Below are 23,135 nucleotides of genomic sequence, written 5' to 3' on the forward strand. Positions count from 1 at the left end.
AACCCTTTATTCTATAGTAGGCACTGCACATTTTCAAGGTATACGATGGGTGGTCGATGGGACTCCAGGAGTGCAGACGATAGTCCTCTGTAGCTTGTAGTCTGGGATGCCGGATGACTCACTCGGTTGAGAAACTTTGTATCTTTTTGGCGTGCAAAGGTAACGTGATATACGCTTTCACTTTGAAATAAAGTTATGAACTCTGCAGTTGGCCACAAGCAACAAGTATAAACACAAGTGAAATACACAGCGGTTGCGGCACCACTAATTAGCCACTCACGTGAGAACACAGGGGCACACCACCCAAGGGCCACGCATCTAGTACTGCACCGGAGAGGCTACCAGGGAGCCAAGTGGGTTTCCGGCGGAACCCTGTTTACAGCTCCTTAGTGGTCTCGGTATCCGAGTCTGGGGGAGGGGGTGAGGGGAAGAGCGCAACGGCTCCCGGCCAATGGCAGTTCTTGAACTTACACCTACAGACGTCAGCAAACGGATGTCACACAGCTGGCTCGGAAGCGTCTCCTCCCGCCTCAGAAAAAGAGGCGTGGGCCCAGCGGCCTCCGCGAAACCTTGGGCAAGGGAGGGAGGGGCGCGCGCCGCTCCCCGAGAACCCCGCGCGCAAGCCGCTCCGCTTCTTCCCAGCAGTCCCTGCCTAGCGGCCGTCCCCGGTGAGCAGCCGGGCGCCCGCGCGCCCGCCCCGAGCGCGCCGCCGCCGCCGCCAGCTCCGCCCCCTCCTCGAGTGGGCCGCGCGCTCCTGCGGCTCCGAGCAGTGTCGCGGGCGCGCGCGCCGCCGGCGGAGCCGCAGTTAAAATGGTCCGAGCGGGACCTCGCGTTCCCCCCGCCGCCGCACTGACTGACTGAGCCGGCGAACCAGGCTTGGACTGGTCGCCCAGCCGGCAGGCTCGCTCTATCCGTCGCGTCCCCAAACCTCGCGCCCATCGTTCTCCCGGCTTCCCGGGGCAAAGCATGTAGCCCCCGTCGGGCGCCCGGGCGGCCCGCAGCTGACGCCCACCCCCCACCGTCGCGTGTGTGCCCGTGTGTGCGTGTGTGTGCGCAGGGCGGGCGACCCCGCAGCGGGCCTGAGGCCGAGCCAGAGAGCGGCCTGCCCCGCTGCCGGAGCTCGCCTTTCGGGGCCTCCTTACTTCCCTGTCCCGGTCCCCCTCCTCGGGGCCTTCTATATGGGCCACCTTCTCTCGAAGGAGCCGCGTAACCGCCCGAACCAGAAGAGGCCTCGCTGTTGCAGCTGGTGCCGCCGCCGCCGCCCTCTCCTCAGGCTGCCCCGCCGGACCCCGGCCAAGGCGCCCCCCCAGCCGGCGGCGCCCCGGAGCCGGGACTGCTTCTTCCGCGGGCCCTGCATGCTCTGCTTCATCGTGCACAGCCCCGGCGCGCCCGCCCCCGCCGGCCCAGAGGAGGAGCCGCCGCTCTCGCCGCCGCCGCGGGACGGGGCCTACGCCGCGGCCGCCTCCTCGCAGCACCTGGCGCGGCGCTACGCGGCCCTGGCTGCCGAGGACTGCGCTGCCGCCGCCCGCCGCTTCCTGCTATCCTCTGCCGCTGCCGCCGCCGCCGCCGCCGCCTCGGCCTCGTCGCCCGCCTCCTGCTGCAAAGAGCTGGGGCTGGCCGCGGCCGCCGCCTGGGAGCAGCAGGGCCGGAGCCTCTTCTTGGCCAGCGTGGGGCCCGTGCGCTTCCTGGGGCCGCCCGCTGCCGTGCAACTCTTCCGGGGGCCGCCGCCGCCGGCCGAGCCCCCTACGCCCCCAGAGATGGTGTGTAAGCGGAAGGGGGCCGGGGTCCCCGCCTGTACCCCGTGTAAGCAGCCCCGCTGCGGCGGTGGGGGCTGCGGCGGCGGCGGCGGCGGTGGCGGGCCTGCCGGGGGAGGCGCCTCGCCGCCGCGGCCCCCCGACGCCGGCTGCTGCCAGGGCCCCGAGCAGCCACCGCAGCCTCTCTGCCCCCCGTCCTCCTCTCCCACTTCCGAAGGCACCCCCACAGAGGCCGGCGGGGACGCCGTCCGAGCGGGGGGCACCGCCCCCTCGCCCGCCCAGCAGCAGCGTGAATGCGGCGACGCGGACTGTCAGGAGCCCCCCGAAAACCCCTGCGACTGTCACAGGGATCCACCCCCCGAAACCCCAGACATCAACCAGCTGCCGCCATCCATCCTGCTCAAGGTGGGTCTGGGCGAGTGGCGCAGGGATGCGTGCTTTCCCCCAACCCCGGCCCCCGCCTCGGAGGTTTTCTCTCTCCTCCCCCTGAGCGTGGAGGAGGGGGTTCCCTGATAGCCAGAGAAGTCCGAAGGGGAGATCGGAAAGCCAATGGGGAAGATGCTTATGGCCTGCTCTTTTGAAGTAGAAAAACTTGGAGTCTCGTCAGTGGTTTTTAATAGTTTGGGTTTGTTACAACAATTCAGGATTCATCTGTTATTCCCAGTGGTTTAGAAATTATTCGTAGATGTTCTGCGAAATATTTATCGCTTGAAGCAATTTACATTTACTGGTAAAGACTTCGTATATTAGTTTTTGACAGTATTCAAACCGTACTTTCTGATTCGGTAGCTAACTAGTTGAGGTCAGTTACGATGACCTTTAATTGAACATTTACTATGGTCAGGCAGTATGCCAGAGCTTTATATACATACCTCATTTAATCCTCCAATTAACACTATGAAATATTAACCGCACTTTATACACGAAGACACTGATACTGCAAAATAGTAACTCAGGCAGAGGTGGTCTTTGCTTTGTGGAGCTTAGAGTCTAGCGAGGCTTGAAGAGCTTGACTTGTCCAAGGTCACACACACAAAGTAAGGGCACATCTGGGGGAATTTAGGCCTTTTGGACTTGAAAACCCTGTGATTTATTCTATGTTTTGTTGCATTCCTACATTTTAACCCTTATATAGAAGCATACAGTTTGCCAGAAAGTAGAGACAAATGTATTTTTCATGGGGGAATGGGTGAGTGGAGAAGAGGTGGGTGTCCTCTGGGAGACTACAGGACACTTTCAACTACTGAGTTAAATTTGCACTTTTGTTAATGCTAGTTGAGAAATTTAAGTGACAAAGTTAGTTTTAAGTTACTGCTAGCAAGTTATTTTTTCCTCATTTCCCAGCCCCTTCCTGGAACTTAATAAATATAAACCTCCTTTTTCACTGTGGGTGATATTTAAGACTAAGATATTTAAGATACTTAGTCAAAAATAACCTAGATAAGAATTTGGTGACTTTTATTGTTACTGAAGTAACTGTCTTCAGTTACAGTGTTACTGCCACCAATATACTTTTCTGATTAGACCTTTTGAACGTTTATAATCCTGTGGGTTAAGATTTGTTTTACTGTAATGTTCTTGTAACTGATACAGCAAAACAATGGGAAAGCATAACCTGTTCTTGAGTCAAAATGTAATGATTTAACTCTTAAGGAGTTGTACTTGTTGGAGGAGTAATTGCCTCCTCTGTGTTCAGGGTGTGCATTTTAGGGCAGAGCGAACTTTCTTGAGTCCTTTTAAATCAGTAATGACAAAATATCAACAAATATTTGGTATAGAAGTTTGATTACTCTTGTTTCTTGCTCAGTAAGACTGTTTAAAAGCAAACCAAAACAAAACCCAGGTACTTTCTACCCAAATCATAATTTCAGGAAGTAGAGAACATTTTAATTAAAAAAAAAAAAGTACATGATCTCATAATAAAGAAAATTTGTATAGAATAAATTTTGCTAGAATAGAATATCTACAAAAAACATTTTTTTTCATATTTTTGTGTGGACTGTTGAGAACTTGGTCTAAGGGATATTTGAGAATTTTACCTACTGGATTTGCCTTAGACATGTTGGGTAGATTTCCTTGTTAATAGAAACGTGAATAAAGATTCTTCGTGTGGATCTCATGGTCTTAGTGGTATTCGGCACAAAGGAAGTTGGGACTGTTGAAATATTGGAAATAGAGGTTTTTCAGTGTTTACTAATCCATTCCAACTTTTAGGGATAAGGCTTTTGGGAGCAGAGGCTCTGTCAACATATATTTTGTTTCTTGCTCTATCTCCTTCCCTAAGTGCAGTGGCTGGTGTGAAGTAGCTCTTAGTAAATATTTATGCACAAATGAATGGACAGGTGTTCAGGATGTCTAGGCTGATACTGTGGGTGACTGTGCCATGCCACTAAGCAGTCTCTAAGAAATGTTTATGTCCTGACTTGAGTTGTTTTGAGTCTCAATAAAAGCCATGTGATGGTGAAAAGGTTTTGGCTCTATTTCTGGTAAGAACTGGAGGTGTTTGGCCTGGAGAAAAGAAGACTTTGGGAGCTGTTACAATGTTTTATAGTACAAGAAGAATGGTTGGGTAGAGAAGTACAAATCCATCACCTCTATTGGAAACATTCTTAGAAAGCATGCCCTTCTTCCCTAATAGTGGGTCAGTAGCCTTTATGATTGTATTGCTGTATCTTTATACCAGAAGTTACTACAGTTGTAAAGGGGATATGGAGGAGGGAGAGTTTGGGAGAGAAATGTAAGGAAATGTGATTTAAAGGTTGTTTTTAAGGGATTGTTTCCAGGTAAAAGTTTCTCCGGGCAAACAGCAAAAGAGAAACACTAAATTTTTTTATGGTGCTTCATAGGGCGGATTTTTGGCTCCATATCAACAAGATTTTCTTTTTAAATTTTATTTTTATGTAACTTGCCTTAAAATATTAACACAGGTAAGGCAAAAGTTTGCTTAGGTGCACCCCTACCCTCCCATCTAGTTTCCTATCCAGAGGTAACTGACCACTCTTACCAGTTTAGATTGTTCTTCTAGAACTGCTTCTAGAACAGTAGCTTAAAGTAGTTAAAATGAAATCAGATTTAAAATTTAGTTTCTCAGTCACAATTGCCATACTGGACTGTACAGATCAGAACATTTCATCATTGAAGAAAGACCTGTGTAAGCCTTCATAGGTGTTTTGTTTTGTTTTGTTTTGTTGTTAATAAATGGCACCGAATTGTGCATGCTCTGCTTTTTTTCTTTTTGTTAACAGTATGGTTTGGAAGTCTTTCTTTCCTAGTGAGCAATGTATATGATTTCTTTTATTGTTTTCTTTTTTTTTTTTTAAGTTTATTTTACTTATTTATTTTTTTAAGATTTATTTATTTTGAGAAAGAGTATGAGCAGGGGAGGGAGAGACCATCTTAAGCAGTGTTTGAGCTATTGGCACAGAGCCCGATGCTGGGCTCAAACTTAGAAACTGTGAGATTTTGACCTGAGTGGAAACCAAGAGTCGGATGCTTATCTGACTGAGCCACTCAGGTGCCCCTAAAGTTTAAGTAATCTCTACACCCAGCCTGAGGCTCAGATTCAAAACCCTGAGATCAACAGTCATATACTCCATTGACTGAGCCAGCCAGGTACCCTTTCATTATTTTTAACTGCTGCATAGTATTCCATACTGTTATACTGTATTTCTCTACTATTGAATGTTTCCAACTTACTGCCCCTGCAAACAATGTTAATACATGTTTTCTGTGCACATAGAGTCCTTTTTTTTTTTTTTTAAGGTAGCTTTCAAGAAGTGAAATTTTAGGATTGCAAACAATGTTAATACATGTTTTCTGTGCACATAGAGTCCTTTTTTTTTTTTTTAAGGTAGCTTTCAAGAAGTGAAATTTTAGGATTGAAGAATGTATATATTTGGAATTAAAAAGTCCTTTCTAACAATAAGAACTGTGTGAAAATGTCCTGAAATAGTGAGCCTCACCGAAAATCATAATTACATAATTTCAGAACAGAAAGGGGTCTTTGAGATCATCTGGTTACTCCCCACTTCTGCATGAAAAAACAGGCATGGAGAAGTGAAATGGCTTCCCCAAGACATTTTAGATAATGAAAGGCAGACACTGGGCTGAAACCCCTCTCACTGTGTCCAGGTCTAGAGATATTTTCAGTATATTGTGAAAGAGGGTCTGAGTAATCTTCTTTCAGAGATTTTTATGAAAGAGATTCCTGAATTGGGGATGGCAGGGAGGAGCTTACACCAGAAGACTGTAAGCTCTTATGAGTCAGAGGCTAATTTTATAATTGGGTCTGTAGGGTTGAATTGTGGCCTGTAAATATAAGCAATTTGAGAAGTAGGGAATGACTCTTGAAAGGTCAACTGTGGGAATAGCTTTTTGTTAGTACTTATGCCTGTTATAGTTGATATTTGACTGGTTGATGGATTGCTTTGAATCAAATAAGGTAGCTTCAGTCTCTGGTACCTATTGCCTTCAGAACTTAAAGCAATTCTGCCTTCTGATATCACAGTTATGTTTTTTTGTTTGTTTGTTTTTCAAATAGGCTCCACACCCAATGTGGGGCTTGAACTCAGAACTTTGAGATCAAGAGTCAGATGCTTGGAGATCAAGAGTCAGATGGACTGAGTCAGCTAGGCACCCCCAACAATTAGATTTTTATATTGTGGAACCACTATGCAACAGTTTTACCAAATGATAGCTGTGAAATACTTTTCTTCAAGTAGTTACTATTTGAGTGACTGCGTATTTTGAGATCTATATTAAGGCTTAGAGACTTTGTGTGCTTTATATTTAGATATTTTGCTGTCAGCAGACCTGTTTCTTTACAAAGGAAATGAGGTGAGAGATCCAAAGTCTATTACCACCATTAGAAAACTGCCTCACCATGTACGCGCCCCTGATAATGTGTCATTAGGTATTAAATCTTTGCTTTTACAGCTTTATTACCAACAGGTTGCTTTAGTGATCGAGGAAGAATTTTATAAGAGAAATGTGCTTTGGGGGAAGGCTTATGTACTTGCTATTTTTTTCCAGATATGAAAATAAGGATGAAAACAATGGAAATGGGAGTCAAACAAAAGAAGTAATATCACTTTTTAAAGCTTTGAATGTAGATTACTAGTGAGTAAGAGAAACTAAATTAATATGTAACATTTCATGAATGCTTGACTTAAGCCTTCAGTACCAGATTACCTCTAGAAGGTATGTCTCTGCAGTTTGGATGATTTTAGTCAGCTCTGAAATGGAATGTCGTGAGGAAGTCAGGTTCAAGATTTTTCTTTGCTGAAGAATGCCAGATAATCTTGATTAACTTAATCAGGCATAAAAGGTGAGATTTGTTTTCTTCTTATCTTGAGAAGTCTATAAATTTTGGTGCCTTGTGATGAGTAGCTGTTAAGATGATAACCCTGAGCCAAATTTTTCTGCTAACCCTGGAATACCAAGTCCTATAAATGATAGGGAATATGAGAAGGTAAGTGAAGGCATATTTGGAAGTATTTAATTTAGCATAATAATTTCCTAAAAATTGTTTAATTTTGTCTAAATATCTTATTTTATGCTTGTCCAGAGTCTTGCCCAAGTCTTGGCCAGTTTGGAGTCAAGTGGTGTGCTAAGTGCATCTACGTGGAGAAAGAAGCTAGAATAGTGTTGAGTGATGGTTACATGCATACATTTATATGTAAATTCTCTAGTTCTGTCCATATGAGAGGGCCTTAGAGCAGCAATACCCAGTAATGATGTATGCACTTAGCATCCATATCTTAGCTTCTAAAAACCATTCTATACTAAAAGGAATCTGTGCTCTTGGAGAAATGGCTGATTACAGAGCTGATACGAAGAATGTACAAGATGAGCCTAGAACATTTTGTGCCAGAACACAATGAAGAGCTCAAAGGATAATAGATATGTGTCAGAAGGACACATCATTTCATAGTATTTCCTTCCAAAATACTTAAAAAAAGAAAAGTTTTGTATTTTATTGAATTCTGTGACTGACTTCAGAATATAACTCATTCTTGTGTAAATTTCATAATACTTTGCTATAGAGTAGCACTCTGTAGTAATAGTTGGGATTTTGTAAGTTTGCTGTGCCTTAAATTTTAATCGCTAAATTGTGAGAAATTATTTTAAATTATAGATTAGAAAATAGTTTTCGAGTCTGTGACTTCTGTATGGCTATGTAGTTAGAAAAGTGCCAGAAATATGTTTTGTGCCTCTGTTTTTCTAAATGGTGCTTTATTCAAGAGACTGCTTAATAAATGTTGCTTTCAAGCTTTTGGCAGGTAATGCAAGTAGAACATTTAAGAGGCAAGGTATGATACACATGGCAAAAAAAATGGAAAAGACCAGAAAAGTTGAATATGGTTGAAATAGTTCATGTTGAGAAGATTACAAAGAGGGAATCTATCTGAATCTTTAGAATATTACCTGCTTTGTTTCTGACTATAACATGTGATTGTTGTGTGTATGTGTGTATGTTTTCTCAATAGGAATCAAAGGTTCTGGGAAGAAAAATGATGGAATGATAGAAATACAGAGCTCATGGACTGTTAAAAAAAACAGCTCTATTGATATTTAATTTACCCAATTTAAGTATACACTTTGAGTTTAGGAAGTATGTAGAGTTGTACAACCATCATTATAATTGAGTTTTATAACACCTCAAATAGTTCCCTTATGCTGCTTTGCAGTAAATTTTTGCTCATAAGGGGTATGAGCAGCTAGGGAGCTCAGGCAACCACTGATCTGCTTTCTGCCTATATAGTTTCCCTTTTCTAGAAATTTCATGTAAATAGCATCATACACTATGTAGTCAAGAATATCGTCTTGTATCTTTAATATCGCTCTCTCACGACACCTAGCATAGTCCCTGCCACAAAAGGAGCCCGTATAAAATAGCTGCACAGATTTACTTCTTTTCAAGTATTTTAAAATTTTTTTTTAAATGTTTATTTTTGAGAGGGAGAGAGAGAGACAGAGCATAAGTGGGGGGCAAAGGCAGAGAGAGAGGGAGACACAGAATCTGAAGCAGGGTCCAGACTCTGAGCTGTCAGCACAGAGCCTGATACAGGCCTTGAACTCACAAACCACAAGATCATGACCTAAGCCGAAGTCGGATGCTTAATTGACTGAGCTACCCAGGCGCCCCAGTCTTTTCAAGTATTTCTATAACTTGCATGCCACCTGCCTAGTCATAAACTTTTGCAGTAATATTTGATAGCAGATAAGACCTCTTTATCAAGAAATAAAATGGCCAAGTGTAAGTGCTGGTTGGTTGATTTTCAAGTACTCTAAGGTTCTGTGGGATAGGTATGACCCAAGTGCTAAGCAACAGTGCATTCTCTCAAAGTTTCTTCAGTGTGAAGTCTTTGAAATCTTACACTGATGCCCTGCTTAAAAACAGGATCTTTTTTCTTTTTTTAAAATTTTAATGTTTATTTATTTTAGGGGGGGAGGGGGAGAAGGAGGGGCAGAAAGAGAGAGGGAGACACAATATCTGAAGCTGGCTCCAGGCTCTGAGCTGTCAGCACAGAGCCTCACCCAGGGCTCAAACTCACCAACTGGGAGATCATGACCTGAGCTGAAGTCAGATGCTTAACCAACTAAGCCACACAGGTGCCCCTAAAAATAGAATCTTTTAAAGATTAGAAATATTTGGCTATCACCTCGTGGTGATTAGTTCAGATTATATCTGTAATATGACTTGTACCTTTTCTGATAATTCATATTTAAAAAAAATTTTTTTTAAAGTTTGTTTATTTTTGGGACAGAGAGAGACAGAGCATGAATGGGGGAGGGTCAGAGACAGAAGGAGACACAGAATCTGAAACAGGCTCCAGGCTCCGAGCCGTCAGCACAGAGCCCGATGCGGGGCTCCAACTCACGGACCGCGAGATCATGACCTGAGCCGAAGTCGGACGCTCAACCGACTGAGCCACCCAGGCGCCCCTGGTAATTCATATTTTAGTTGTGTTTTCCGGATTCACCACTAAAGATCAAGAATATTGTTTTCAACCCAGGTCCTGTTTAGAAGTCACTGCTATTTTCTAGTAGCCATTCCCCTCGTATTCTTTTTAGTAACGGAATCTACCATGTTCTAGCTTGGCACATAATCACCTAATTAGAAACTGTTTCTCAGCCTTTCTTCTACATAGGTGTAGCTATGAGATTAAATGTTAGGTGATAAGATGTGAGTGGAAGTATTGTCCACTTTTACGGTATTCTTAGTCATACCATAAAAGTAGCTGTTTGTCCTTTGCTTCTTCCGTTTTTCAGGGCTAGACCATCTGGATTATAAGAGTAAGCCATTTTCCACTCTGTAGATGAGGGCAGTGAGGGAAGAGCAACAAGGTACAAGATGATGGATCCCTGGATCTTCTACATCCTTAGAATACCTACACCTCCTTAGTTTGGATTTCTGTTATGTTCAAGTTATTGCTAACAGGCCTGTGGTAAAGTAAGCAATTTCCTGGCTTGTTGCAAGTAACATCCAAGTTTTTTTCCCACTGTCATTTTTTTCCCTTTGTACTTTCCTTTATTCAACAAAAATGTTGTTTCTGGTTAGTCCTTTACTGACCTGTGGTCTCTTTATTCAAAGCAACCTTCGGGGGCACCTGGGTGGCTCAGTCGGTTGAGTGTCCGACTTCGGCTCAGGTCATGATCTCTCACTCTGTGAGTTCGGGCTCCGCGTTGGGCTCTGTGCTGACAGCTGAGAGCCTGGAGCCTGCTTCGGATTCTGGGTCTGTCTCTCTGCCCCTCCCCCACTCATGCTGTGTGTGTGTCTCTCTCTCTCTCTCTCTCTCTCTCTCTCTCTCTCTCTCTCTGTGTGTGTGTGTGTCAAAAACAAATAAACATTAAAAAATTTTTTAAAAACAACCTTTGAAATACTCTTTCTTTTAAGTCTTAAATTATCCAAAGATAATTTGGAAATGCCTTTGACTATATAATCTTAAAGCCAATGAATGCATCTCATGTCTTAATGTCTCCAGCAGAAACCTGGGTACATACACACAAATGTTGATTAAATGAGTTAAGATAATTTGGGAGAGAGGTAGTTACTTTTTGAGGAGTTAAGATATGGGAGAGAGAGCATTTTAATGACAAGAACAGGAAAATTTTTATTTTAATTATCTATTTTTATGTAACAAATTATCCCACTGCTTAGCAGTTTAAAACCACAAACATTTATTATTTCATATTTTCTGTGGGTAATAATCCCTGTGAGACTGAGATGGGTCCCTTTGGTCAAGGGTCTCTTATGAGGCTGTAATCAAGGTGTTGGCTGGATCTGCTCAACTGGGGCTCCAGAATTCCTGTCCAAGCTTATTTGTGAAATTCTTGGCAGGCCTCAGGTCCGCATTGGCTGTTGGCTAGATGGTTAATTTCCTTGCCATGGCCTGTGGCTTCTCCATAGAGATAATAGCAACATGGCAGCCCACTTCTTCCAGAGCAACAGATCCTAGAACACCCAAAAATGGAAGCATTTTTTTAACTTCATCTTGGAAGTAACATCCTGTCACTTCTGCCATACTCTGTTCTTTATCAGTGAGTCATTAAATCCAGCTCACACTCAAGGAGAGGATTACACAAGTGTAAATATCAGGAGGTGAGCTCATTGGGGACCATTGTGCAGGTTGCCTACCACAAACAATATGCAAAGATCTATTAAGTATGCGTTGGCATATCAGCTTAGTGTTTTTACTTTTTTACTCATACCCATCTTTCCTAGTACTGGTTTTATCTACACTTCACCTGCTTATTAAATTTCCTGTCAGCTGGATAACTAAGACTCATGTAGCTCCACCTAGATTTAGTCAATTATCTGTGGATTAGAACAATCATCTCACTTTTACAAAAGAGAAAACTAATGTTCAAGGAAGGTACAAACCAAATTCAGGCATATTTATTTTTGTAAACTTTATTTTGAGAGAGAGCATGCAGGGAGTGGGGGTGTGGGCAGGCCGATGGGGGGCAGGGGAGCGTAGAGTGAGTGAGTGAGAGAGAGAGAGGAAGAAAGAGAGGGGAAGTGAGAGAGGATCCCAGGCAGGCTCTGCACTGGTTAGCACAGAGCCTGATATGGGGCTTGAACTCACAAACTGGAACTGTGAGATCATGACCTGAACTGAAATCAAGAATCAGATGCTTAACAGACTGAAACACCCAGGCACCCCCAAAGTCACATGTATTTTAAACAAGGTGCTTTTTGGTTCCACTGACCATGTTCCACATATCTTCTACTTGTTAAGGGACAAACTAGCCCTTTATTTTTTTTTTTTTTTAATTTTTTTCAACGTTTTTAATTTATTTTTGGGACAGAGAGAGACAGAGCATGAACGGGGGAGGGGCAGAGAGAGAGAGGGAGACACAGAATCGGAAACAGGCTCCAGGCTCCGAGCCATCAGCCCAGAGCCTGACGCGGGGCTCGAACTCACGGACCGCGAGATCGTGACCTGGCTGAAGTCGGGCGCTTAACCGACTGCGCCACCCAGGCGCCCCCAAATTAGCCCTTTAAAACCACATAAGTCCTTTAACCTTAAACAAATGATATACTTTCCCAGAATCTTTATTTCTCATTTTATAAAATGGGGAAGGTGAGCATAAAAAACATCCACAAGAGAGGGACTTCCAGCTATGGCTGCATGAAGAGTTTGGTGACTGCTCTCCACAAAAATAAAGTAAAACTAGGTAAAATTGTCTGAAACTATTTGGGCTATGGAAATTTGGCAGGCAAAAATTCAGAAGCACTTATTTTTAGGAAAACAGCTAGAGCTTTTAAGAACGGTTGATATCTACAGCATTCTTGCATGAAGACCCCTACTGTGTGCCCCACCTCTCCCCAGTTCCTGTGGCAAGAATGAAAGTTTGGGAAACCAGCGGCCCTGCTGGTTTGTGGCAGCAAGTGAAAACATGTATTTGTCAACTTAAAGTGATGAACTTGATGGGAAACAGGGAAAACTCACATTATTTGCAAGTGTGAGATTGTGGTGCTAATTGGGATGCGTGGGGGACCAGCCAGGTTTTTAACAGGCAGACCTTGGAATTGAGAATACCATAAAGGGATAAGTTCTCCATGTATCCCTGGTGAAACTATGCATATGTGCTGGGGACACCTGAAAGTGTCTAGCAGAAAGCAGGGGCCAAGGCAAACTTGAGAACTGGCCAAGGCTTGAATGTGCTCTTCCCATCCCACACACAGATTGAAGAGCAGGTTTGAAATGTGTGAGCATACCTTTGCCCAGATAACTAGCTGAAAACTAAGCTACGCAGATAAAGGGTAACCTCCTTAGGAAGCCATAGTGAAAAAAAAAAAATAGGTAAGTATTAAAACCTGAGCAGAGATGTTGACACTGCAGGAGACATAGATCCCACTCTTTAAGGCCAGGGAAATTAAAAAATTCTGGGGGTGACTGGCAGGCTCAGTCATTAGAACATATGACTTGATTTTAGGGTTGTGATTTCAAGTCCCTTTTTGGGTGTAGAGATTACTTTAAACATAAAATCTTTCAAAAAATTCTGAAAAATAAATTCCAGAGTTGATATATTTTTGATAATAAGTTATCTAAAATGTCTTGTTTTTAACAAAAAGCCAGGAGACATGTCAAGAGTCAGAAAAACGTGACCTATACTGAGAGAAAAGAGTGCAGTTAATAGAAAATACCTGAGTGGACTCAAATATTAGACTTAAAAGATAAAAACTTCAAAATGCTATTATAAACATGTTAAAAGAATAGAAGGAAACGTTTTCAAGTGATAGCAGAATATGATGACACTGACCCGACAAATGGTGACTCTCAATAGAAGGAAATGGAATCTATAAAAAAGTATTTTATTTTTTTAGTATTATAAATGGAAATGTTTTCATTTTTGAGTTATTCATTGTTAATATGCGGAAATACTTGCTTATTCGCTCTAAATTATTTGTGTGTTCTTTAGGATTTTTGTAATATATAAGATCATGATATCTGTGACTAGAGAACACCTTAATTCTTCCTTTCCTGGATGCCTTTCATTTCTTTTTTGTGCATAGTTGCCCAGGCCAGAATCTCTAGTACAATGGAGACAGCAGACAGCCTTGTCTTGTTCTTTATCTCAGGAAAAACCTTTCATCTTTCATCATTAAGTATAATGTTAGCTGTAGGTTTTTAATAGATGTGCCATCTATCAAGTTAAGATTCCTTTTATTTATAGTTTTATGAGTATTTTTATCAAGAAAGGGTATTGGATTTTGTCAAGTGCTTTTGTGTATCTGTTGTCTGTTGAGATGGTTATTAAAAAAAACCCTTCATTACATCTAAAACGGTGAGAGGAAAATTGCACTGTATCTAAATGGAACAATATTTTCAAAGGATCCATAGCTTCAAAAATAATGGATTTTAGAGGATATTGGACCAACATCTTTACAGTGATGAGTGGGGAAAAAAAAAACCACAAAAAGCCCCTAAACTATCAACCCAGAATTCTATATACAATCAACAATTGTCTCAGGGAAAAAGAAACAATGATATTATGTCATGAATAAAACCTGAGAAAATGTTCATCAACTCGTTTGAGCTGCAAGAAATTCTAAAAGATGTATTTTAGTTTGAAAAGCAATGAAACAAATGGAAACTTGTATATTCAAAAAGGAATGCAAACCATCAAAAATGCTATTGTGTCTGCCTTCTTGATCTAGGGGAGGAGGGTAGAATTCATAGGTAATAAAAATAAAAATTTATACAGAAAACCCCCCTTCATTTCAGTAATATGGTTCATTAAATGTATTTATTTTTTACATTTTGGATCACTTTTTCATTTCTGTGATGAATCCTACTTGGCCATGGTATATAATACTTTTAATATGTACTGGTATAAGTTTGCTGATACTTTGTTGTAGATTTTTGCATCTGTTTTCATAAAAGACATTGGTCTGTAGTTTTCTCGGGATGTCTTTGTTTGGCTTTGGTAGCTGACTCCATAGAATGAGTTAGGAAATGTTCCCTCATCCTCCAATTTGGAAGAATTTAAGGATTAGTATTAGTTCTTCAGATGTATCACTAATTATGCCCTCTGTTCCTTGGCATTTCTTTGTTGGAAGTTTTTTGATTACTGATTTAGTATTTTTACTTTTTATTCAGATTTTCTCTTCTTGAGTCAGTTTTATTATTTTTTTTGAGTTTGTATGCTTCTAGGAATTTGTCCATTTCATCTAGGTTGTTTAGTTGCCATAGTATTCTATAATTCTGTTTCTGCAAGGTTGGCAATGATGTCTATTTTTTTTTAATGGTTATTTTTGAGAGAGAGCGAGAGAGTGTGCATGCATTAGTAGGGGAGGGGCAAAGAGAGAGAGGGACAGAGAATCTGAAGTGGGTTCCATGCTGATATCAGACAGTTTAATGCAGGGCTCGAACTCAAGAACCTCGAGATCATGACTTGAGCCCAAGCCAGATGCTTAACTGACTGAGCCACCCAGGTACCCCGATATCTCTATTTTCATTCATATTTTAGTAGTTTGAGTGTTCTCTCTTTTTAATCTGCTGAAGGCTTGTTAACTTTGTTGATCTTTCCAAGGAATGGACTTATGTTTTCTTTGTTTCTATTGTTTTTCTAGTCTATATTTCATTTACATTTGCTCTGATTTTTATTTTCTTCCTTCTCCTTGGCCTATATTTAGTTTTCTTCTCCTTTTGTAGTTCTGTAAGGTGGAAGGTTAGGTAGGTTATTGGTTTGAGATCTTTATTCTTTTTAATACAGTTATTTACAGTTATATTCCATAAATTGTGGGATGTTGGGAGCACCTGGCTGGCTCAGTCGGTAGAGCATGAACCTCTTCATCTCAGGGTTGTAAGTTCCAGTCCTATGTTGGGTGGGAGAGATTACTTAAAAGTAAAATCTTTAGGGGTGCCTGAGTAGCTCATTAGCATAAGTGTCCAACTCTTGATTCCAGCTGAGGTTGTGATCTTGTAGTTCGTGAGATCGAGTCCCATGTCGAGTGTGGAGCCTGCTTGGATTCTCTCTCTTTCTCTCTCTCTGCCTTTCCCCTATATGCTCTCTGTCTCTCTCAAAATAAGTAAACATTAAAAAAATCTAAGAAAAAATAAATTTTGGGATATTGTGTTTTTGTTTTCATTGATCTTAAAGTACTTTTTGCTTTTCCGTGTGATTTTTTTTTTGATTGTTTTTAAATGTGCTGTTTAATTTCCACATATTTCTATATTTCCTTTTGTTACTAATTTCTAATGTCATTCCATTGTGGTCAGAAAAGATATTTTGTGTGATTTCAGTCTTTTAAAATTTATTGAGATTTGATTTGTGGCTAACATATGGCTTATCTATGTGCACTTGAGAAGAAAGTGTAGTCTGCTGTTGTTGGGTGGAGTGCTGTATAAATATCTGTTAGGCCTAGTTGGTTTAAGCGTTAACATTTTCAGTTTCCTCATTTATCTTGTGTCTGGTTGTTTTATCTGTTATTAAAATGGGGGTTTGGTGTTTCTCTTGTAGAACTATTTATTTTTCCCTTCAACTCTTCAATCAGTTTTTGGTTGATCTAGTTTGGACTTCTGTTACATGTACATATTTAATTGTTATATCGTTTTAGTGGATTAACCTTTTATCATTCTGTAAATTTTTTTGGTCTCATAACAATTTTTGTCTTAAAGTCTATTTTGTCTGACATTAATGGGGACACTGCAGTTCTCTTTTGGTTACTATTTGAATAGAATACGTTTTTCCATCTTTTTAATCCATTTATGTCCTGGGGTCTAAAGTCAGTCTCTTATAGACAGTATGTAATTTTATCGTCTTTATTGTTATTATTATTCTTTAATATTTTAATATTTATTTTTGAGATAGAAACACAGGGAAACAGGGGAGGGGCAGAGAGAATAAGACACAGAATCTGAAGCAGGTCCAGGCTTTGAGCTGTTAGCACAGAGCCCAACTTGGGGCCAACATGGGACTCAAACCCATGAATGGTGAGATCATGACCTGAGTTGAAGTCGGATGTTCAACCAACTTAGCCACCTGGGCACCCCTTGATCATCTTTATGTTCCATTCTTTCATTCTCTGTTTCTGAATTGGAGAGTTTAATGTATTTATATTTGATGTAATTACTGATAAGGAAAGATTTCTGCATTTTTCTTGTTTTCTGTCTTATACTTTTTGTTCATCAATTCCTCCATTGCCGTTTTTATGAAATATTTTAAGTGTACTATTTTGATTCCCTTCTCTTTTCTTCTATGTATGTATATTTAGTTAGTTCCTTAATATTTGCTCTGGTGGATATAAGCATCATAATTTATAACAACCTAGTTTGAATTAATACTGTTTTGTTGGTCTTGAGCCTGTCTATGGTAGTACATTATGTCAGAAATGCCTGCAGTGTTCACTCAGGCACACATTACTCAAGGCATACTCCACAGACATTTCACCAACCAGGGCCCCTGTTTATTGCTGGGCCAGCTCTGCGGGTTCTTATTATGATATATATAGCATGCCAAGGGCCATCTAGCCAGGTTGAGAGCAGAGAGAAAGAGAAAGCAGACTTGGGGCTCAGCCTTTATTAGGGTCCAGTTATGGAGTGTCTAGGGTTTTTCTCATTCACTCTATTGGCTAATTTAAAGCAGAAAGGCAGGAATTAGGGCCTGAGGAAGGAGAAAATAGGGTCACTCATGTAGTCAGTTATTTAGGTTACCTGGAGTTTTCTGACAGAACTTCACAGATGGGGCAGCCTCATTGCTTATGTGGTGGTTTTTCTAGTAGCTGTGTCATACAGCTGGCAATATGTTTATTCAAGATAAATGTTTTTTGGAATGGATATCATGGTGATCAAAAGCTTAATGTTAGACCCACTACAATAAAAAAATCTTACTGTCACCAAACTATGGAAAGAGCCCAAATGTTCACTGACTGATGAATGGATAAAGAAGATGTGGTATATATACACAATGGATTATTACTCAGCCATCAAAAAGAATGAAATCTTGCCATTTGCAACGATGTATGGAGCTGGAGTATATTATGCTAAGTGAAATAAGTCAAAGGAAGACAAATATCATAGGATTTCACTCATGTGGAATTTAACAAACAAACATGAACTTACGAGAAGGGGGAGAAGAGAGAGAGAAACAATAAAAGACTGTTAACTATAGAGAACAAACTGAGGGTTGATGGAACTTGGTGGGGGATGGACTAAATGGGTGATGGGCGTTAAGGAGGGCTCTTGTATTGAGCACTGGGTATCATATGTAAGTGATGAATCATTAAATTCTATTTCTGAAACCATATTACACTGTATGTTAACTGACTAGAATTTAAATATAAATTTGAAAAAAAACCCTTATTGTTAGACACTTAACCTACAAATATAAATACCATGGTTTCAATGATATATAAAAACTTTGTTTCAATATTTATGTACTTCCTGTCATATATTTTTATGTGTTTTGTGCCCAGCAACATAGATTTATAATTATTATTTTACATATTTTTTATTTTTTATTTTTGAGAGAGAGAGAGTATGACGAGTGCGGGGCAGAGAGAGAGGGGAGAGAGAGAGAGAGAGAGAGAGAGAGAGAGAGAGAGAGAGAGAGAGAGAGAGAGAGAGATACACTACCCATGAGGGGCAGAGAGAGAGAGAATCCCGAAGTGAGGCTCGAGCTCATGAACCAGGAGATCGTGACCTGAGCCAAAGTGGAATGCTTACCCGACTGAGCCACCCAGATGCCCTTGTAGTTTTCTTCTCAATCATGTACAAAATAAAAGGGGTACAAGTCCAAAATACGTTAGTTATAAATTTTATATTTACCTACATAAACACCTATCTTTCCTGTTTTTTTTTTTTTTTAACGTTTATTCATTTTTGAGACAGAGAGAGACAGAGCATGAATGGGGGAAGGTCAGAGAGAGAGGGAGACACAGAATCTGAAACAGGCTCCAGGCTCTGAGCTGTCAGCACAGAGCCCGACGTGGGGCTCGAACTCACGGACCATGAGATCATGACCTGAGCCGAAGTCAGACGCCCAACTGACTGAGCCACCCAGGCGCCCCACTGTTGTTTTTTATTTCTGCATGTGATTTCAAGCTGCTGGCTTATGCTCTTTCATTTAAGTCTGAAGAGCTCCCTCTAGCATTTCTTACACTCAGGTTTACTAGTGACATACTCCCTCAGTTTTTATTTATCTGGAAATATTTTTTTTTAATATATTTTTTTAAACGTTTATTTTTGAGAGACAGAGACAAGAGAATGAGCAGGGAAGGGGCAGAGACAGAGGGAGACACAAAACCTGAAGCAGGCTCCAGGCTCTGAGCTGTCAGCACAGAGCCTGATGCGGGGCTCGAACCCATGAACTATCAGATCATGACCTGAGCTGAAGTCAGTTGGTGAGCCACCCAGGTGCTCATCTGGGAATATTTTAATTTCTCCATTATTTTTGAAGAATAGTTTTGCCAGATAGAGTTCTTAACAGTTTTCCTTTCAGCACTTTAAATATGTCATCCCATTGCCTTGTGGCAAAAAAGGTAGTGAGGATTCCTTGCACACTCTTTGGTCCACAGAGTTCTCTTTGCTGGTTCTACTGGCCAGAAAAATGGTTTTACTTTCAGAGTTTTAGGTGTCTACACAGCTGCCACATTGCAGCTCTGTGACTTAGGCTGTATTGGGACATGGCCAACAGAGAGAGAAAAGAAAAGGGAAAAGAAAGAAAACCCAAAATGAAGGTTCTCACATTTTCTGTCTCACATTCTGTCCAGAAAGATGATTTTATCTCTGTAGTTTAGTTGTGTCTTTTGTACAGTTCTGCACAGGGGCCATCCTATTCCATGATGGGAGAAAAAAAAAAAAAACTCAGGAAACTCATTCCTATTACTGACTATTCTTTAAGTTTTGGCTCACTTCCCCAATCCATCTGTTACTAACATTTATTTATTTGTTTGATGTTTATTTTGAGAGCATGAGTTTGAGTTTAATGTTTATTGAGAGAGCATGGGGGAGGGGCAGAGAGAGGGGGAGAGAATTCCAAGCAGTCTCTGTGATATCAGCGCAGAGTTGGATTCAGGGCCCAGTCTCCCTAACTGTGATATCATGACCCAGCTGAAATCAAAAGTCAGATGCTTAACCATCTGAGCCATCCAGGCACCCAACCTTTTATTTATTTTTAATGTTTAAAAACTTTTTAAAAAGATTTTATTTTTAAGTAATCTCTGTGCCTCCTGTGGGGTTCAAGCTCACAACCCCAAGATCAAGAGTTGTGAGCTCTACTGACTGAGCCAGCCAGGTGCCCCTATTTACTAACCTTTTGGAGTCCTGAGTTAATTGCTTTTAGTATGTTGTCCGTAGGTTTTAGTTGTCATGAGTGGGAGTGAGAGACTGTATTGGGCTTAACGTCATCTTTGCTGGTGATTCTTACACATATTTTTTATTTCTCAGTAGACCCTTGGAAAAAGAATGGTAGCTGTGAAGAGAAGGTAGTTATTTTCCCCAGGCTTAAGATTTAAATATAGTAGAGATTCTAGCTGAGATGTCTACAACTTTTGCCTGCCCAGAGGCTTACCACTTTAGGTCATAGTAATGATAGGAATCATTTATATACTATTTACTCTGTTCCAGATACTGTTTCCAAAACTTTAAACTCCTTTAGTCCTCACAATAACTCTATCAGGTCAATACTATATTATCCCCATTTTATTTTATTTATCATTGTTATTATTTTTAATGTTTATTTTTGAGAGAGAATGAGAGCAGGGGAGGGGCAGAAGAGAGGGGGACAGAGGATCTGAAGTGGTCTCCATGCTGACAGCAGAGAGCCCAATGTGGGGCTCAGAATCATGAATGGTGAGATCATGACCTGAGATGAGGTCAGCCACCCAGGCAATCCCTATTATCCCCATTTTAAAGATAAATTGAGGTACAGAGAGAGTAAGTAATTTGTCCAAGGTTGCATAGATAATAAATGGTGGAGCCATGATTTAAACCCAGCATAAGACAATTTAGTGTTAGAGCACATGTTCTGGTTAAAATTTTTACTTAGTGTTATGGAAATTATCATATACAAACCAAAGTAGAAAATACTATAATTAACCTGCCCTCCACCATATATCTTCAACCAGTTTTATTAGTTTTCAGTATTCTGCCTTTCTTGTTTTCTTTTTCACCAACTTTTTTTTGTTTTTGATAAGGTATCTGAAAGCAAATTATAGATATCATTTTATTTATAAACACTAAAGTATATATCTAAAATGCATAATACTTTTATAAAACGTAACCACAGTATGAATATAACTACAATATAATCAAAGGTTAAAAAGTGAATAATAATTTTCTGATTTCTAATATCTTGTGTTCAGTTTTATCTGATTGTCTCAGAAGAACCTTCTTATAGTTGGTTCAGTTCAGGATCCCAATATGGTCCACACATTGCATTTATTGATACATACCTTAATTGTAAAAATTTTAATACTGGCAAACACACATTTTCTCTCTCTAGAAAGAAATCCCCCTGCTCTCACACCCACTCTTTTTACATAGAAGGTAATGTTAACACACATTCTTAACTCTCATACCCTCTTTAGGGCTGTCCCTAATGATGACTTTTCTAACAATGGCCACTTGTATTCAAGATGGTTTTCTGTTTTAAAAGTTAATTTTTTCTAATTAACAAAAACCTGTTCCTGTGCTTTTGAAGTATTTAGCACATATTATATGGTTCCTTTTTTATTTACAGATATTTTCCAATTTATCCCTGGATGAGCGTTGCCTTTCTGCCTCGTTGGTTTGCAAGTACTGGCGTGACCTTTGTTTAGATTTCCAGTTTTGGAAGCAGCTGGATCTTAGTAGTCGTCAGCAGGTATGGAATCTAATTCTAAGAAACACCTTGGCCTACCCAACAAATATCTTTATTTCTCTTCAGAAATCATTTCTTTCATGTTGGAGTTTTTCAAGATAGTTCGAATGACTGTAACTTAAAATTCCATGCTTCAGTAATTTTTTTGTGTGAATTTATGTTATAGCTAGGTTCTTGTGGTGAAGAAGATATTTAATGTGGATTGGTAATTTTGGGTTGCTTCTTAATCCTTTTGTCGAAGTCCTCTTTGTCTTCTCCCTTTTTTCATTACGCTTAAAGAAAGTTATTAAGCTTTCCCCCCCTTTTTGTAGGAATTATATCATGAATTTTAGTTTAGTAGAACATGATGGCATATGTATATATAGTACTGCTGATATGCCATGTACTGTTCTCTGGGCTTTACACATACTAAAGCATTTGAACCTTCCAACAACGTTTTGAGTTGATACTATTATTATCCCTTTTAATGTGTTATTATTATACTATTAATTATAGTATCTTTACACTGTTGTTATAGGTGAATAGTATAAGTATTTTTAAAAAATTTTTTTGTTAAAGAATTTTAGTTTATTTTGAGTGAGAGAGTGAGAGTGTGTGTGTGTGTGAGAGAGAGATCGGGGGAGGGGCAGAGAGCAAGGAAGAGAGAGAATCCCAAGCAGGCTCTGCACTGTCAGTGCAGAGCTCAATGTGGGGCTCAATCCTATGAACCGTGAGATCATGACCTGAGCTGAAACAGAGTCAGACACTTAACTGACTGAGCCACCCAGGTGCCCCAATAGTTTAAGCATTCTCACACTACTGTTATAGATGAATAAATAGAAGCAAAATGGGCTAAGATATCTTGTTTTTATTTTCCTTTTGATTAATTTTCTAATCTTCCCTATTGCCTGGCTGCCCAATGTGTTCATATGGTGGCATAAGTTAGGAAAAAAGGTAGAGTTAATAGTGCTTATTGCATACAATTTGTTGGACTTGTTGTTTTTTTCTTTTGGACTTGGACTTGGTTGTTAGAACTTCTTTTGGACTTGATTGTTAGAACTTGGCATTGAAATGCATAAAAATATTCAATAAGAGTAGGATTTTATTGGAGTACTGAACCTGTTCTAAATCCATGATACTGTTAGGTACTGGTGTGCTGCCACATGTTTAACAACTCCTTTCAAAAACAAACAAATAGAAAGCTGTAATTTGTAATATTTGCTAGTTTTTGTGGTGCAAATGCTCCCACCATGGCCTATTTGAGGCTACGGATGTGGTATCACTGAATGCGGTGATGTCCCTGATTTGGAAAGAGGTACACATTGCAGGCTCTTGTGAGTTGGTACAAGCCAACTGCATGCAGCATACCACTAGTAGTTTACGTGGGGGGTGTGTGTGTGTGTGTCACTCGTTCACTTTAAACAAAATAAGCAAATCCTGGACATTTATGTGTAAGTTTTCTTTTTGTTTTTCTGCCTCATTGGTTAGAAGCTGAAATAATTACAGAACTAGTCATTTCCCTGCCTGGGTCCATGAAATTTGTGTCCAGGGAGAATAGTGAGTATTTAGTTATTGTGGCTGGTAGAG

General features: G+C 40.6%; 1 protein-coding gene across 4 annotated transcripts in view; it reads left to right on the forward strand.

The window, feature by feature from the left end:
- Positions 1-982: 982 nt before the first annotated feature.
- FBXL17 (F-box and leucine rich repeat protein 17) overlaps positions 983-23,135 on the forward strand; it is a 507,842-nt gene continuing 485,689 nt past the window's right edge. The window contains exons 1-2 of one of the 4 annotated variants that reach the window (XM_058725404.1): positions 983-2,159; positions 21,450-21,572. In XM_058725404.1, coding sequence (XP_058581387.1) covers positions 1,179-2,159; positions 21,450-21,572 — 1,104 coding nt within the window. In that variant the 5' untranslated portion in view covers positions 983-1,178. The remainder of the gene's footprint in view (positions 2,160-21,449; positions 21,573-23,135) is intronic. The other 3 variants (XM_058725415.1, XM_058725393.1, XM_058725386.1) reach the window with 3 other exon arrangements.

This window comes from Neofelis nebulosa, chromosome 1, assembly GCF_028018385.1.
Source record: "Neofelis nebulosa isolate mNeoNeb1 chromosome 1, mNeoNeb1.pri, whole genome shotgun sequence".
In the NCBI taxonomy this organism is placed as follows: domain Eukaryota; kingdom Metazoa; phylum Chordata; class Mammalia; order Carnivora; family Felidae; genus Neofelis; species Neofelis nebulosa.